The sequence below is a fragment of the Anolis carolinensis genome, chromosome 2 (assembly GCF_035594765.1).
Source record: "Anolis carolinensis isolate JA03-04 chromosome 2, rAnoCar3.1.pri, whole genome shotgun sequence".
Lineage (NCBI taxonomy): Eukaryota > Metazoa > Chordata > Lepidosauria > Squamata > Dactyloidae > Anolis > Anolis carolinensis.
The window spans coordinates 240,355,474-240,373,757 of NC_085842.1; the positions used below are offsets into that span (position 1 = coordinate 240,355,474).

General features: G+C 35.9%; 1 protein-coding gene across 6 annotated transcripts in view; it reads right to left on the bottom strand.

Annotated features, from left to right (window-relative positions):
* kdm4c (lysine demethylase 4C) overlaps positions 1-18,284 on the bottom strand; it is a 398,176-nt gene that overhangs the window by 305,071 nt on the left and 74,821 nt on the right. For 5 of the 6 annotated variants that reach the window (XM_062971935.1, XM_062971934.1, XM_062971936.1 and 2 more), the window contains 2 exons: positions 18,180-18,283; positions 7,207-7,344 (listed from right to left, as the gene is read on the bottom strand). In XM_062971935.1, the coding sequence (XP_062828005.1) occupies positions 7,207-7,344; positions 18,180-18,283 (242 nt within the window). Of the gene's footprint in view, positions 1-7,206; positions 7,345-8,236; positions 14,129-18,179; position 18,284 lie in introns of those variants that run through there. The other variant, XM_016991047.2, reaches the window with a different exon arrangement.

An 18,284-nucleotide genomic window follows, 5' to 3' on the forward strand; every position in this document is an offset into this window, starting at 1 on the left:
GACTTGAGTGGGCAATCCTGGAAGACTTAAGGACCATATTGTATTTACCCTCTCCAAGTCTGGTAATAGCCAAAACTGAAACAAACAAAAAGGCATGCACACATCCTAGGACCCTAGAAACTAGGAATGACTAGATGAGCGTATCTAATTTTGATTTAGGTAATGTAGTCTTGGAGGGGCTACGACCCCAATGCAAACCTGCCACTCCTGGAAGGCCTCCAACAGTAAGGGGAAGGGACATGGAAAGGTGGGGTCTGTGGGCACTGCAAAAAGGATGTGCAGGGAGCGAGATTAGGCCGACAAGCTGCCCTTTGCTACCCTATGACATAGATTATGGAAACTGCTGTAGCGTAAAGCAAAACTATGTGAATGAAATTCCTTCCCATGCATATCTAATGCTCTTGAAATCTATCTGCAGTGAAATAGATTTTCAGAGAGTAGTATGGTAATAGGCTTGCTATACCTGAAGCCACCTTATATGAGCTAATACTCCAAACATCACAGAGCAATACTTGTCACATCACAACTTAGTAGCTTATAGATAATCAGCATACTGTTGTTTTGTAGCGGATGTTCTAAGGTCTTGATGCTTAAGCAAAGCCATGAGCCTCAGCACCCTTGACCATGATATTTGTTGGTTGGGCAAGGACATAAATGGTGAATGATTCTCCTTTAGTAGAATGAAGAGAAAGGAATTACACATGTCACATCCATCTCCATTTTTAAACCTGTGTGTGTGTGTGTGTGTGTGTGTGTGTGTGTGAGAGAGAGAGAGAGAGAGAGAGAGAGAGAGAGAGAGAGAGAGAGAGAGAGAGAGAGAGATTGAGATTTTTAGCACAAAAGTTCAGTTTATCTGTGCTCCAAGCCTAGCACTTGTACTGGGCCAAAAATACAAATAAGCATGTGCATGATTACATTCTCATTTTCTAGTTCTTTACAAATTTGAAGCATTTCACAGCCTGGCTTTTTGTTTATTTTAACATATCTCAATGGGGAAGGTAGAGAACACCACTGAAGAACATAGTGCCTTTTGAGAACACCTTGAAAGATTTCCATGCCCTTTCTCTTATGATGATCTCCTGCTTAACTAGCACCTAAAGGAAGATATTTGGCAATCTTTTCTTCTAAAGCTGTAGAAGCTCCAAATTATTAGCTCCTTTCCTAAGATTTAAGTCCGTAATTACTCATGCATATTCTGCTGCACTAGCTGTTAAGAGACCTTTGTTGTGTGGGTAGGTTAGATCAAAATGCTGGCCTGCAGGTTGTATTTCATTTTTCCCCTTTGGTGGGATGAAGTGCAGTTGTTTTGATGTTAGGTTTGATGGATTTGTTTGCCACTGCATTCATTAGCTTCACATCAAAAAACTGACAGGCTGTTAAATGAAACTTTGGCTTAGATTTTCAGCTTGACTGTTTGGAGACATTTGTGAAGATATTTTGTGTTTGTACTGTTGCAGCCTCAAGCACCTTGCACTATCTCTAAAGGGAAGAAAAATTATTTACTATGCTGATTTATTTGACTTTCAAAAAGAATATCGTTGTCTCGAGGACAGCCACATCTAACTTGTGTTATCGAAGAAGAGATGGATATTTATGGTATTTGTAATACTATGGTTTATACTTGAGTATCTGAAATGAATATATCTGAAATGCTGGTACACAAGAAACAGTGTTAGTGGCAAAAGCCAACACTGAAGATGCAGCTTTTACAGCAACAAATGGTTTACAGAAATACATTTTATTTTGGGACACATAAACACTGAGCCAAATCCAACAATGTGTGAGCAGTCATCAGTTCATGCGCTAGGATTTTCCCTTCCTTTCTTCTGCCACAGACCCTGTTTCCTTTCTCTGTCTCCATCAAGATCTGTTCCAGGAGATATCCAACTCCCAGCATACATTTTGTGGAAGTTTTATGAGAGGAGAAATTGTTTCCCTCTGGTTCCGTTGGCAGAAAGCATATAAGCATATAAGCTACAGAACGTCACAGTGTACAAAGTTCCATTAAAATCATTATTAGCTAATTTTCTAAAAGGTAGAAGATTACATTTTTACTTATAGCAAGTGACTTCTGGTTCCTTTACATATGACAAGATGGGCACCACAATTGAAGAGGGATATTGACAAGCTGGAATATGTCCAGAGGAGGACAACTAAAATGATCAAAGGTCTGGAGACCATGTCCTATGAGGAGCGGCTGTAACAGCTGGGGATGTTTAGCCTTCAGAAGAGAAGGTTGAGAGGAGACGTGATCGCCACATTTAAATATCTGTCACAAAGAAGAGGGAGCAAGCTGATTTTCTGCTGCTCTGGAGACAAGGACTCAGATCAATGGGTTCAAATCACAGGAAAGGAGATTCCACATGAACATTAGGAAAAACTTCCTGACCTTCAGAACTGTTCAACAGTGGAACTCTTTGCCTCAGAGTGTGGTGGAAACTCCTTCCTTGGAGGCTTTTAAACAGAGGTTGAATGGCCATCTGTCAGGGGTGCTTTGATTGTGCTTTTCCTGCATGGAAAGAGGTTGGACTAGATGGCCCATGTGGTCTCTTCCAACTTTGATTCTATGATTCTAAAATTGCAGAGGAACCCATGTGCTGTAACAGATATGTCTTTTTTAATTGTACATTTTAGTAACTTCATGGTAAAAAGAGCCGATGAGAATTGCTTTCTCCTTTACGCTGTCCTAACAATATTTGCCATAAATATGTGAGTGTCACAGTTTTTAAAAAATTCTGACAAGGCTAGGAAACAGTATAGATTTTAAAGTGTTTCTTCATTGATTGTTGCATGTGGCTTGATATAACGGCTTTCAAATGTAAATTTCTAGTGCTGCCTATTTGTGAAAGCTGTCTCTAAATAATATATGTGAAGTGCCTTGAACACTACAAATGTGCAAGGGACACAATCCATCTCTGAATAGGCAGAAATCAGCATATTTCTTCCTCTCCCTCCTAGCATGTCCTCAGCATGCACACCACAATGTGCTTATCAGTGTACAGATGGAAAAGCTATGTGCATATCCATGTCTTCTAAGCCTTTGCAATCACAGGAGTGGGTTTATCATACTTCCCTGCAATTTCATGATCACGCTCTTTCAACAAATCTGCTTATTTGCTCTTTTGCAGGATAGCCTAGATAATTGTTCTGCTTTGCTAATGAAATATATGCATTAGGCTGTCAATCAGGAGTCCATCAGTAGTTACAAGTACAGAGTATGCATGTTTGGACCTGGAATAAACAGATATGCTCTTCGTATATCACAGGATCACACAATTATCATTTCTGCACCATGGTGAATGTAAGGTGGCATACAAAAACAACTCTTTATTCCTTCTTTTTAAGAATTTAACTAAAACTCTAGAGGTCTTGATCTGCTCTAGAAAAGGGACTCTACAGACCATTCACCTGTGGAATCCCTAAGGGTTCAGACCTGTCCTCCATGCTAATTGATATCTATATGAAACCACTGGGAAAGGTCTGCGAGAAGGCCTTACTGGTATTATTTAAACTGTTATGTTTATTCATATCATGATCTGATCACCATGCTCAATATATCCCATATGCATGGGGGTATTGGGATAATTACACAAAAGGTTTTCTAGGGTAGATCCTCTCTCACTCAGACTCAGCCCCCCCCCCCCCCCCCCCCCGAATCAAAATCCTGGCTACAGGCTTCAGCAGCTGTGATGCACTGAATGAGGGCAAACAAACTGACGTTTAATCCAGACAAGACAAAAGTGCTCCTGGTCAGTCAAAAGATAGACATGGGAAAAGGGATTCATCCTCTGTCAGATGGGGTCACACTCCCCTTGAAAACACAGATTCACAGTTTGGAGGCACTTCTGGATTCAGCTCTGAAGGATTTGTTGTATCATTTACTGTCAAGTAAACTTCAACCTGACCATACAACTTCACATTTGTTAGGACACACAAGGCTGAATTCTTTAATATGTGAGACATAGTTTGTGCACACTGACCTCGAATGCTTGGTAATCATTTCCTTAAGGAAGAGTTACATCAACTGGATACAAAACACTGAATATAAGTTTGATAAATTATATGCTAATTTACAAAGTATTACAGTGTAGCTATTTATAGCACATGTATAATTTGTCCCATATAGAAATAGCTTGTTATAGTATAGCATAATATAGTATATAATTCTTTTGTTTAAAAATGTTCTTCGATACCTTAATAGTATAATATAGTTAATTTTATAAAATTAATAAGTAGTAATTTTAAATACTACTTTTAAAATACTTTTATGTTTTATTTAAGTAGCTGTATTTTGTATGACTTTAACCTTAATTCTTTTCTGGTAATTAGTTTATTACTGTCCATTTTGAATTTCTGATGTTGTGTGATTTTACATTATGGTATTGAATTTTTGCCTTTTTATATGTATGTAAAACACCCTGAAAGTATTATTAGCAATTTAATATATAGAATCATAGAATCATAAAATAGTAGAGTTGGAAGAGACCTCATGGGCCATCCAGTCCAACCCCCTGCCAAGAAGCAGGAAATCGCATTCAAAGCACCCCCGACAGACGGCCATCCAGCCTCTGTTTAATGGCCATCTGTCGGGAGTGCTTTGAATTCACTTTATATAACTTTATATTATTAGGGATCCACAGCCACAAAAAGATATTGAAAAGGGGGTCTCAGGTTAAAGATAGGTGAAGAACCACTAGAATATCTCATATAGTTCTTTATTAATATACCCATATTAGATATTCTTGATTATATTGATAAAGGGAGAACAATGGCCCTCCCGCCCCGCCCCCCGCCCCCCGGATGGCATTTCTTTGAGGTGAACAGTACCCAAATAAAGAATTCAACTGAAACTACTCTTGGAGAGAAGAACTCATTTTCAGCTCCCAGTTTATGTGGAAATAATTCAGTAGTTGGAGCCAACTTTGCTGGTATTCCAGTCCTTAAAAATTCAGAATGGCTGCTACTAAAAACTGGTTACTGACATGCATCAAGCAAATAAATGACAGTTGAAAGTCCTGAGCAGGTCATGAATCAAATCACACAGAATCTCTATTTTCCTAGCTATGCAACAGAAAAACCTTGGCTACCGAGAAATACCCAAGGACATGATGAAATTAAAATGTTTTTAACAGAATCGCTTTTGAGAAAAGTTTATTTTCTAAGAACAGAGGGAAATGATCAGTATGTAAACATTTATATTCAGCAGTTCTAATGTCTGCATATACCTCCTAGTTCAGCACTAATATTGCAGGCTCAGCACAAATTAAAGAAGGCCCTAGCAAAACACATAGAAAATAATTGCCACTGGATCATCTGTTTTATTAACATTAACAAAACGTACTCAAGTACAATCGCCAATCATGTTGCCCACAGAAAGACGCATCTCGAGCCAACTAAGATGAATATCAGCACCATTAGGTAAATAATAAAACCCACAGAAGTCTGAGGAAATGTTCCATCTGCCTTTCTTCAGAATCTTAAAATGTGATCTCTCTGTTTATTGGTTTCAGTTTAAGAAAAATAAAGCTCAAAAACAGAAATTGATTTGTGATGCATAGGCAAGTAAGTTAATAGTAAAAGTCACATTTACCTCAACATGTCAATACACTCTGGGGAACTCTAGTTCATTAACAAGATTAATAATACTGAACAAGCAGCCTTAAAAAGAAAGATTCCATACAATTAATATACTTTCACACTGTAGCACACTGGGAGTGCTTTAGTATGTGTGCATCACTGGAGAGTTTAATCCAATTTACATAGCTTATAAAAGTACTATAGTATCTACCAGGGCTTCTGAAACTCTTCCCACTTGTGACCTCTTTCTATCCAAGGAATTTTTACTTGACCCCAGGTATATAAAATAAGTACAAAATAAAACATTTACTGATAATAAATCAGCATTTGCCAGACTTGATAAACAGGTTGATTTTCCTTTTTGTGTACAGTTGAGGCATTTTCTGCAGAGTCCATTGTAAACACTGCATGTTATTGCTAACAGATTTGTGTAAATGGGTGGAATTCCGGATACTTTTACTGTTGCCAAAAATTTTATGACCTCACCACTGAGCTAAGGGACCCCATTTGGGGTTGGGACCCACAATTTAAGAAGCCGTAGTATATACAGAACAACAGAGAGGCCCCAAAGGCCTCAACAGCACCTTGCATGAAACAGATTTGAACCTGCAAACATTTTCCAAAATCCTCTACAATTTGCACAGTGTGTTTTTGGCAGACATGTTGACTCCATGACACTATAAAGATTAGAAAGCATTTAACCAATATCCTGATTTATTTTTAAATTTAATTTAACAGGAATATTTATAATAAATGGGCATCAATATGCATAAGCATAAAATAATACAAGAAAAATGACTAAAAATAAAAACTACACATGCAAAATAAAAATGTTTATTAATGTATTAAAAAAGCAACTTCTGTACTACATCTACATATGGTTATATTACATCTTGTTATGTGAGGAATATATCCCAGTCATCTAGCCAGTCTTCCTCCTGATCATTATTATTTTACTCCTTTTACAAATTATTTTATAACAGGTATATTGAAGAGGTGTTTTAACCATATATTGCATGCTATTCTTCAATAAATGGAAGGGTCTGTTGTTTCCAATTAGTAACAATTATCCTGGCACTCAACACCATATTCCTAATATTGCAGAATATTGTTTCAATTCATCATGTCTTCATTATTCCAGATGAATTAAGGATTTCAGAAGTAATTCACAATGTTTTTATATATAGATTTTAATTCCTCAATACAAAACTATGGCTCTAGTTAATTGTTGTATAATATTCCCAGCATTCAACTTCTGACAAGTGAAGGGCACCATGCAAACTATATGCAGACAACAGGATTCTCATATTAACAAAACAGAGTAATCTTTTATCTCATTACTTTTGAGAAGTTCTGACACAAACTGCAGCACTCTATAATAAATGCATTCCTATGCAGACCCGTGTAGGACCGTAATATTCGTATACCAAAGCACACAATACCGTTTGAACTGTCAATGAGAAGGTCTACTGTTCTTGAAGCTCTGCGTCCACAGTAGCTCATTATGTTAAAAATTATAACAATTTTCTATTTGAAAAGTCTTCCAAACTTATATAAATTCACAAGTTCCTTTTTAAACAAATTTCAACTGGTAGCTTTTTTTAAAAAAAGAAATGTATTTTGACTCACCAATTTGGCTACTTTCCCATAATCAATCCACCTGATTGTTGCGAAATTTGTTGACTCTGCACAGTTGAAACCATGATTAAACCCTGCATGGTATCCATATGGGAAAGTGATCATAAACTCTCCTGCTTCCTGTGTGATCTAAAAACCAAAACAACATTATTAAGTGTCAACATTTTACCTCTGATGACACATCCATGCTTTTTCACAATGGTCCCTTTCACCCATGTGCTGAGATTTCCAGTATGGCCAAAAAAGGCTAAAAATCTCATTGATCTGTAATCATTTTTAGACATTTCTTTCTGAATGCTTCTCACTTCACAGGAAAGAAAACAGCTGTTTCCCCCTGCCTTGAAGAACTAATATCTGTTGTAGCAAACTCTTCTCCCACTTACCTGATAAGAGAATGAATGGATACAAATGGGAACTTGCAGAAAGTAGTGGCAGAAAATGTAAGCCTCAGAGTTTCTTTTTAACAAACCTATGTTCAAAAATAAGGCAACTATTCTTAAAGAAGGGAAAAGGGACAACCGGATAAGAGTCCGACAACGTGCTCAGAATTGGCTCTGTACAGAAAATGAAACAAATGTACTCATATGACTTGAAGGAGAATTGGATCAAAATGTTCCACCGGTGGTACATAACCCCAAAGAAATTAGGATATATAAATAGGACTATGCAAACCACCTGTTGGAAATGTAGGCAAGAAGAAGGATCCTTCTTCCACATGTGGTGGACATGTGATAAGGCGAAGAAGTTCTGGAAAGAGATCTACGAATTAATTCAAAAAATCTTAAACATCAAGTGCCAGATAAGACCAGAGCATATTCTCCTAGGAATAACGGAAATGAAATTAAACGAAAATGATGAACTTTTATTCAACTATATAACGACAGCAGTGAGGATCATTTATGCGAGAAATTGGAGACAAGAGGAAACACAGGACGTAGACCAATAGCTAATAAAATTAATGGAAATAAAGAATATGGACAGACTAACATATCTAATAACAAAACAACAAGGATTACCGGGAAAAAAAGTACAGACTGGCAACCCTTCCTAGACTTTATTAGAAAAGAAAAGAAAAATACAATAATATAGATATAGACCATTAATACACCTATAGAAACAGACTAATTACAGGAGTACAGGGAAGCTGGTACACAAATGTAACAACCAATCAATGGGAAATAGGATGACATAGACAAGGATGGAAGTCAACTATTTTTTTATTATTATTTGTTCCCCCCCCCCCTTTTTTTTTCTCCTCCCTTCTCTTCTTTTACCCACACCATCTCCTCCCTTCTTAGGTCTTTAGTTTCCTACTTTCCTATCCAATCCAATTGTTCTCCCACTTTTAATGTATTTCTTTGAAAACTAGAAACAATTTTTTTTTAAAAAGAATTTGCTCTGTACAGAACTTAGATAATAATCAGGGTTTTCCGCACAAATTTGCTTGCTTATTGTTAACATATAAAAAGCATAATGACAATTATTCCTGTGATGAATATGCAGAGCACATTACTAATAACAATGTCACTTGTAAATCATTGCATTTGGTGTTTTTTTTAAGTAGTAACTGTTGGAAATGACAACCTTCTTCAAGCCTTCTCTAGTAATGTTTATCTATGATCCTGTTGCTTACTGTTCATCTGTATGTTCTGGTATGCAGTTTCCATTACTCAATGGTTCCTGAGAAATTATAAAAGGGGCTGCAGATCACATGATCACTCTAACAGACTACAGACTATTTCACACTTCAGATCACACACTTGCTGTTTTGCTCTAGATATCCTGGCTAGATAGCACAGGATATGTGCTTCATGTGTATAATAAAATAATAATAATAATAATAATAATAATAATAATAATAATAATAAGAAGAAGAAGAAGAAGAAGAAGAAGTAGTAGTTGTTTATTTATATCCCGCCTCCATCTCCCCCGAAGGGGACTCGGGGCGGCTTACAGCAAAATCAGATACAAAGCAATGATAAAATAAAATATGAAACATCAAAGAACAATAATAAAAACCAATAATAATATATACACAGCAGCCGAAAAAACACAACGCGGTATTAAAACATCGAATTAAAAACAATGAGGTTGCAATAGCGGATAAGCAAGTTGCACATTATGAGTTACAAATTTTAAATAGATAAAGTGCAATAGATTCATTTGCTGAACACATGAAGGTTGTGAGTAAACCAAATAAGTTATTTTTTTATCAAAGTCTGCTTCATTTTTGTCTCATTGAGTGCATGATATAAAACAAGTTGTTTTATGGGAGAGTATATATATATTGGGCACTGAAAAACACTTGTAAAACTCTGTTTTTATGCACTGGCAAAATCTTTGTTTTCTTAACTGAACAGAGATAACAGGCTATTCAGTCTAACAACTGAAACCACTGCCTTGAATAATTATATTTGGTTGTATACCACAAGAGACGATTCTACTCTAAAGGGTTTTTATTCTTCTCTGAAAAGTCATGCTTTTCTAAAGTTACAATCTCCAAAAGATGTTTTTCCAAAAGGTTATAAATGCCATTTTCCAAAAGTAACTGCTAACATTACTTGGGGAATTTAAATGTTTTGGATCATTTGGGAGGGGTATTTCAACTTTTCAGCTTTTTTCTTATTTTTTTAAGATGGATGTTTAAAAGCCAATCTAAAAACAAAAACAAAAAGTAGCAATGTAACAATCACAAAATGGTTTTGTAATATTTGCAGTTAAATAATTACATTTGCGGGTTAGTTATTAAACTACTTTTTAAAAGATACATTTCCAAGTTTTATTTTGCTGTGTGCTAAGGCTGAGTACTTACCAAATAATAAAACAATATCATGCTAACCACTTGTGATCTGGACTAGAAATCTGCTTGGGAGCACTGTTCAGAAACGGAACTCCATTCAGCGGTAGATTCTCACAATAGGGCTGTGTTCTAATGAATAAGACTGCACTTTGTGCATCTTTCATGATTACTAACTCTGAAATTCATTATTTCAGATTTCAGAAAAAGTTTTATTTATGCTTTCTGAAATATTTAAACATTTGCCATTTTTGCAATGATCACTTATATTTTGGTGTGTTTTTTAAGAACAGTTTTGGAATGTAAATAAAACTCAATTTATTTATTTATTTATTTCCAATATTTCTATCCCGCCCTTCTCACCCGAAGGGACTCAGGGCAGCGTACTAGATAAATGATTACCACAGGATGGTAAAACATCCGGGTGCCCCTTGAGCAACGTTCTTGCAGATGGCCAACTCTCTCACACCAGAAGCGACTTTCAGTTTCTCAAGTCACTCCTGACATGAAAAAAAATGATTAGGTTTGACCTTTATAAATTTAGCCCTATAAGGGTCTGGTGTTTTTGAGGATTTATTATGAAGTGATAAATTATGGTCTTAACATTAATGTTATAGTTCTATGTGTATTAGTTAAGAGGGATCAGCTAGTGTTCTGTGTTATGGTGTGAAATTGTACAAAATATATGGTTCAGGCATTTAACAGCATTCTTCTTGAAACAAAATAATTTCCAAGTAGAGTATAGTGCGTCTTACTTTTTCAAGCACAATTTCACTGTGAATAAATGACAGCAGGGAAACTAGATTAATCATTTCCTTTTGCTAAACAGTAAGGCTGGAAATGGAAAGGAAGGCCCTCACTCCAAAACAACAAAACTTGGTAACTAGTGTATGCCATGGCTTGAAACTTGAATTTCTGGCCGTGATTTGTCACCAGTGGCTTCATCCCTTACACTAAACATTCTTGGTCCATCAACTTTTATTTTCACTTACTTTAAATAGTACAGAAGAGAGGAGGAAAGAATTGTGGATATAAAGAGATACATTAAAACAGGTCAGAACTTCATTTTATTCAACTTCTATGAATTTGGCCTAGAAAAAGCAAAAACTCTGCAATGTCACCGACAACGTAACTTTTAGCAGAGAAAATCAGATCAAACTACGTGTTGAATAGACTACAAATGAAGTACAATAGACTCAATTAACTGGAACTCAAGCAGCTAGAACCCTCAAGCAACCAGCAAAACAATTGAAGATATAATACTGTATACACAAAGCTGTTTTTATAATACAGTGGAACTTCTACTTAAGAGTGTCCCAACTTAAGAGCATTTTAAATTAAAAACTCTTGCTCAGCCCTGGTTTTGCTTTGTTATAAGAGCAGTGTTGTGAGTTAAGAGCTAGCACCAGAGGGAGCAGTAGTGCATGGCTTCAAGGGAGCAGCTTCCATGCCTTGTGCCTCAGTGCCTCGCGCTCTTGTCCTCTTTGGGAGACTGCTGTCTGCTTTGCTCTTGTCCGCTTTGAGGAACTTTGGGTTAGTTGCCTTTGTGTGGCTTTTATTCCTGGTATGTTTGGCTTCATAAAGAGAGAGGAGAGAGCACAAGAGAGGGATGGACGCTGGAATGAGTACAGTATGAAGAAAATGATGCTTCTGCCTCTTCGCTTTGTGCTTCCTTGCCACAACTTTGTGCTTCTACCATTTTAACGTTGATCTTTCTTTTTAATTGTTCCATGGCAATGTGCATTTATACATTATTTGTTATTTATAAAGTACATTTTCTTATTTAAAAACACATAACAAAAATTAGGGTGGGGGCTGGAACAGATTGATAGCATTTCAATGGGGAAATTGCCTTGAGTATTTTGAGTTAAGAGCTTGGTCCTGGAAGTCAAGGTATGACTGTACAGTAAAACCGGTTTTCATTAAGTTAAGTTGTCTTTATTTGCTTTTACTTACTGTATTTCAAGATTAATACATATCAAGTCGATCTAGAGTTTATGGTATGCTATAGTGTTGGGTATAGTATTAGGCCTATTTTTGATAGTAACTCAAGCAACAAGAAACTACACTTAGCTGACATCTACTGTACCTGCTTAAATCCACTAGCCCAAACACGTAATCCACATGACCAAATCCCCAAGGCCAGTAAAAGAGAGAGTGCTATGGGGAAGGAATTGTAAAAAGTCCATCCCCAATCATGTCCCTGGTGTCCACAGTTTGGAAATAAAGAACAGCAAGAAAACACAGTAATCTTTATTTTGGATATGTCTGTCTCTATTTTGTGCCCAGCAGTATTGACTTATTGACATGGATCCTCCAATACAATAGGCAAAGGTCTGTTTTTGCTTTGTTTTCCCACTGAGATATAGCATCTCTTTAAATCTGAAGCATAGATTGAAACACAGCTGCCTTCAATTTGTTCCATCTTGGTAGTCAACCCTATTCTCAATCAACCAGCAAACAGGTTAGTATATGAAAGAATGAAAGTGGAGATGCGGTGGGTGTTAGAGAAAGAGGTGTCAGCAAGTTTCTTATGCAGGTAGGGGGGCTTGAGCGGTTTACGTGTGATCTGATAAAAAGAATGTTATAACTCTCAGAATTTTTGGCATAATTTAGTCAGCACAATATACAGGGATTATATACAGTCATAGTATATTCATTTTGTATTAACATTATTTTACCTTAAAGTTCCAAGATGAATTGGTAGCAATTGCATACTGTGCCTAAACACAAGCACATAAATACGTAAGTATGCACAACACACAGGTGTGCATGCTGAGATTGTGATTGGAGTTTTTCTAAGTGTGTGGTGTGAGTGCATATAAGTATGAACACTTTCTGTGCCAACAATTCCTAAATTTATCTTGTCATTCACCCCTACTGATGGCAGTTTAGCAGGTGTGCTACTGCAATATCCGACAGTTCAGCTGTCACCTGGTAGGCGGAGGCTGGCTTATCAGTGTTCAGCACGTTTCCAGTTCTATCACTCCTAGCCACAAGAGATCAGAGCCCGATTCTCTCTATTCACACTCGCACAGAAGCCTATTAATCAGAATTACAGTTGGGTATAGACTGCTCTCTGGTGGCACAAGGTGACATAAAACGGTATTTAACTATTTGCAATTTTTTAAATGAGAAACTGGGGAGTCTCTAGTCTTCTACTATGAAGGGCAAGAAAGAAATACTTTAAAATCAGTGAATCAAGAAAGTCATACTAAAATGATAAAGCTTACATGCTGAATATCATTCAGCTTCTGCAAAAATAAGTGTTAAAAGATTACTCAGGAGTCTTTTTGCCTAAACAATTTGACAGCCTTACTGTTTCTCCACTACTAAAAGATATACTGCTGTGACCTGGCTTTGAAAAAATCTAAATTGTTTGGTTTCATTTTATATATGCAGAGGAATGTGAAGAAAAGGTGTGCTAGGTGTGCTGTACATATAATTTGAATAAAAGAACGTCATGCCATAAAATATCATTACAAAGAAGAAAGAGATCACTCACTAGATCTCAGGGGTTTTTCTTGCTAAATAATTCCCAGATATCATAGTGAAAAATGTATTTAAGCAAGGAAGACAAAACACAGCTTGAAAATCAGAGCATGAATCATATCCAACTGATCCATAAGACATAAACATGGCATAAACACAAAATAATATGGGGATCAATAACCTCTGTAGAGATTAAAAAATAAAGCCCAGGATGATATGTCAGTGCTTTTAGAGAAAATAGGACGAGGGGCTTGCTGGAGGTGTAAGAAGGTGGAATGATCTTTTTTCCACATATGGTGGATCTGTATCATCGTTCAAGAATTCTGAAAATGGTGGTGAAAGAAACAAACAATATGATTACCAAAAAGATCAAGAAAAACCCAGAAATGTGTTTATTAGAACTATTTAGAAGGTGCATTAGGGCAAGAGATGAAAAAAATTGTCGATATTGCTTTGTTGCAGCAAGACTAATAATAGCTAAAACATGGAAGGGGGAAAAAGAGTTAACTATTAAAGATTAGAGAGATAAATTATTTGATTACATTCAAATGACCAAGCTGACATAGTAGCAAAGGAGAAAATAATGAAGAATTTGCAAACAAATGGAGGCTGGAACTTAGGTATCTGGAAAAGAAGGCAAAGGTAGATTTCATGATTGCCACAAAGGGGATTTAGTAAAAGAAGACATATGGGTAGTTGCTGGTTAGTTATGTGATCCACATTGAGGGGTTTTGGAGGTCATGAGGGTTGTGTTCACAGGTGCAGGGTTAGAGGGATAAGGATATATTTCTTATATACACAATAAAACCATTTCTGTAGAGCTAAAAAATGAAGCCTAGGATGATCTGTCAGTGATTTCTCCAAGGCCTGGGCAAATGCTGAATTAAAAAGAGTTAGTAATTGATTTCAAGAGGGCTATCCAGTAATGACCATTTCTAGTACAGCACGTTACAAGTTACTATTGACCAATTCAAAAATAAAAGATGGGACTGTATATTTCAAAAATTGAAGTATGTTTCTTTATACCAGCAGTCCTAAATGCAACCCAAAGTCCATTTTTTCTGCTTGCTTCTCCCATTTTCCAGTTTAAGGCTTTAACCAAATGTAAAATTCTTATCTTTGGCACCAGCTAATTTCCCCTTCCTCACTTTTGATTCCTTCACTGAACATCTGTAGAGCAATAATTATCAGGTCTCAAAGAACCCATATATAACATATACAATTATCATATTTATACCTGATTTTTTAAAAACTATAAACATTTCCTGAACCCTTAATGGTTTCTTGAAGAACTCATGGAACCCTGATTAAGGCTCCATCTTTACTGATCATTTAATGCAATTTCAAAGCCGTATTGAAGAAAATGGAACCAGTTTGAGGTATGGATTACACAAGACACAGAGTACTGATATACATTTAAGGGGGGGGGGGTTTGCACACACGCACTTCTATGGGATTTATTGTTTGGCCGTCAATGTAGATGGGAACCAATAAACCTGCATTTACAATAATAAATGACTTTTGGAAAGCTCACTATTTATTGATGTTTTGATTGACCAAATAAAGTTCTTGCTCTAAAAATCTTGGATTATGAAATCTCCTTTTGGATGATTACATTTAATCATCCAATCTTCATGTAAAATAACCTTGTACACTTCCCTTAGTTGTTTTTTTTTTTTTGCTTTTTAATTTTTTTTTATAGTTTTTATTGAGTTTTCATAACACATAACCAAGAACAGTTTAAAATCTTACAAACAAAAAGGGGAAAGACAAGCAATCAAGAATAAAGAAAAATAAGAAAAAATAAGAAGAAAAAACGAAAGAACAGACAAAACCGAGGAGCCTGTTCCCCCCCCCCCTATAATGTACTTCCCTTCTTCCCTTCTGGGGGTACATTTTAATCATATTTATATTTATTTAATTATTAGTTTTTAAGTCCTGGTTGAACTGATTTGTCCTTTTTGATACTATATTGGCAAAACATGTTTCTTCCTGTTCAGCCTTATACTTTTTGTAATGTTCCCAGTCTGTTTTTTTGATTAAATGTCCTCTATGTGTCTTTAATAGAAACGTTAATTCATCCATGTCTCTGATGTCTTCAATTCTTTCGAGCCATTCTTCTTTCCCCGGTATTACTTGCGATTTCCAATGTCTTGCGTAGACAATTCTTGCGGCTGTATTGATATATGTGAATAATTTATCCTCATTTTCATTAAATTTTGTTTCTGAGTCTGTCAAATTTAGTAAATAGTATTCTGATTTCATCGGAATTTTTTTCCCTAATATTTTCTGAGTTTCTAGATGTATCATTTTCCAAAATTTAGCTGTCTCGTTATATGTCCACCATACATGATAATACGTTCCGATGTGATTTTTACACTTCCAACAGGTATTTTGGGTTCCCTTATACATTTCTCCCAACTTTTTAGGTGTAATATACCACCTGTGGAAGGATTTTAACCAATTTTCTTTTAAGTCCCACGCGTACGTATATTTCATTTTTTTTCTCCATACTGTTTCCCATTCGGTCATACCTATCGAACGACCTATGTTTTGGGCCCATTTCACCATACAACTTTTGACTTCTTCTGTAGCATTTGTCCATTCTAGTAACTTGTTATAGATTTTTGTTATTTCTTTCTTGTCTGATTGGAGTGTCTTATCCCAGAATTCTCCATTGGAGCAAAAGCCCACTTTGTTATCTAACGCAAATTTTTCCTTAATTTGGGCGTATTGTAGCCACAATAGATTCCTATATTTCCTTTTTACTTCTTCTTGGGGTCTGATTTGAAATCCATTATTTGTCTTAATTAAGATTTCTTTATATGTTGGCCAGGCTGACCAACCCAGTAGTTTTCTATTGTTTTCTTCTAACAATGAGATCCATAATGGGGTTTTGTCGTATATAAATTTTTTATACTTTTTCCAGACTTTAATCAGTGATGATCGAACAAAATGGTTTCCGAAGTTCTTTTCTATACGTTTTTTATCGTACCAAATGTACGCATGCCAACCCCTTCTCAAGTCAAAACTCTCTAAATTTAGTATGTCTTCTTTCTTTAAATTACACCAGTCTTTGATCCACGTCAAGGCGCAAGCCTCAAAGTAGAGTTTTAAGTTTGGGAAGCCGAAGCCGCCTCTTTCTTTTTTCTCCGTCAGTGTTACATACTTAATCCTAGGTTTTTTCCCTTTCCATATGAATTTTGAAAGGTCTTTATTCCATTCCGCGATTGTTTTCTCCGATCTGATTATGGGTAAATTTTGGAACAAATAGAGCATTTTGGGCAAAATATTCATTTTAATTGTTGCGATTCTTCCTAGGAACGAGATGTTTACATTTTGCCATTTTTGTAAATCTTGTTTTATTTCCTTCCATTTTACTTTATAGTTGTTTTCTAACAGTTGCGCATTCTTAGCTGTTAGCCATATTCCTAAATATTTAATTTTTTTTGTTGTAGAGATTCCTGTCATGTTTTGCAATACTTCCTGATTTGGTTTGGATATATTTTTGGTTAAGATCTTCGTCTTCTTTCTATTAAGATGGAAACCTGCTATTGCTCCATATTCTTCGATTTTAGTTATCCATCTGGGTAGTTGTGTTCTCGGGTCCTCAATAATACAAATGATGTCATCGGCGAATGCCCTGTATTTGAATTTGTCTTTCGAAATTTTAGTGCCCTTCAATCCTCGGTCATATTTTAAATTTTTCAGTAGAATCTCTAAGGCGAAAATAAAGATCAAGGGTGCTAATGGGAAACCCTGTCTCACTCCTTTTCCAATCTTAATATTTTTCGTATACTGCCCATTAATCATAATCTTGGCTCTTTGTTTGTCGTAAATCGTGTCAATTGCGTTGAAGAATTGGTTTCCAATATCTATCTCCTTAAATAATAATTTAAAAAAAGACCAGTTCAGATTATCGAAGGCTTTTTCCGCATCGATAGAAAGTAGTGCAAGTTCTTTTTGATGATTCCATTCATAAAATTCTATTATGTCCAAGATGCATCTGACATTGTCTTTCATTTTCCTACCCGGTAAAAAGCCTGTTTGTTCTGGGTTGATCTAATTATTTAGGAAATCTTTGAATCTGTTGGCCAATATACACGCAAATATTTTATAGTCCGTATTCAGTAGGGAGATGGGGCGATAGTTTCTTACGTCTGTACTGTCTTGGTCCTCCTTGGGTATGACGACGATTTCTGCGTCTCTCCAAGTTTGTCACTTCCCTTAGTTGTTGATAGGAAAAGTAAGCTATAAAGCTGATTGATGTTATATACATGTATGAGAATGACTCTTCTTAAATGGTTAAATAAACATTAATCTGTAGATTTGATTTGTTTGGAGACTTCTGTGGGGTTAAAATTTCAAGAAGCTGTATAAAAGGAAGTTTCATACGACCTCTTCAGACATGCCTATTTTAAACTGCTTGACAGGGGGTCATCTCTATTTTTTAGCACTTCTACCTCCTATTTTTAAAGAATTCAATGAAGACACACATCAATATACTAGAACTTCCCCACCCTTAAAATGAGTACCTAACTTGCAGAATACAGAATGTCAACACCTGAGCTGGAATCTATCTCCAGATAAGTAATACCTCAATATCTATACACTATACTTTTATTAAAAAGTTGATATACTGGACAAAGACCCCAAATTTAAATGAATCACTCACTTTATCAAAAGGAATTCCATATTTTTTCAAGATTGAGGGAGAAATTAATGTCATCTTATGGCGTAGAAAAGCATCACAACCTTGATTGCTACTTGGAAAAAATCC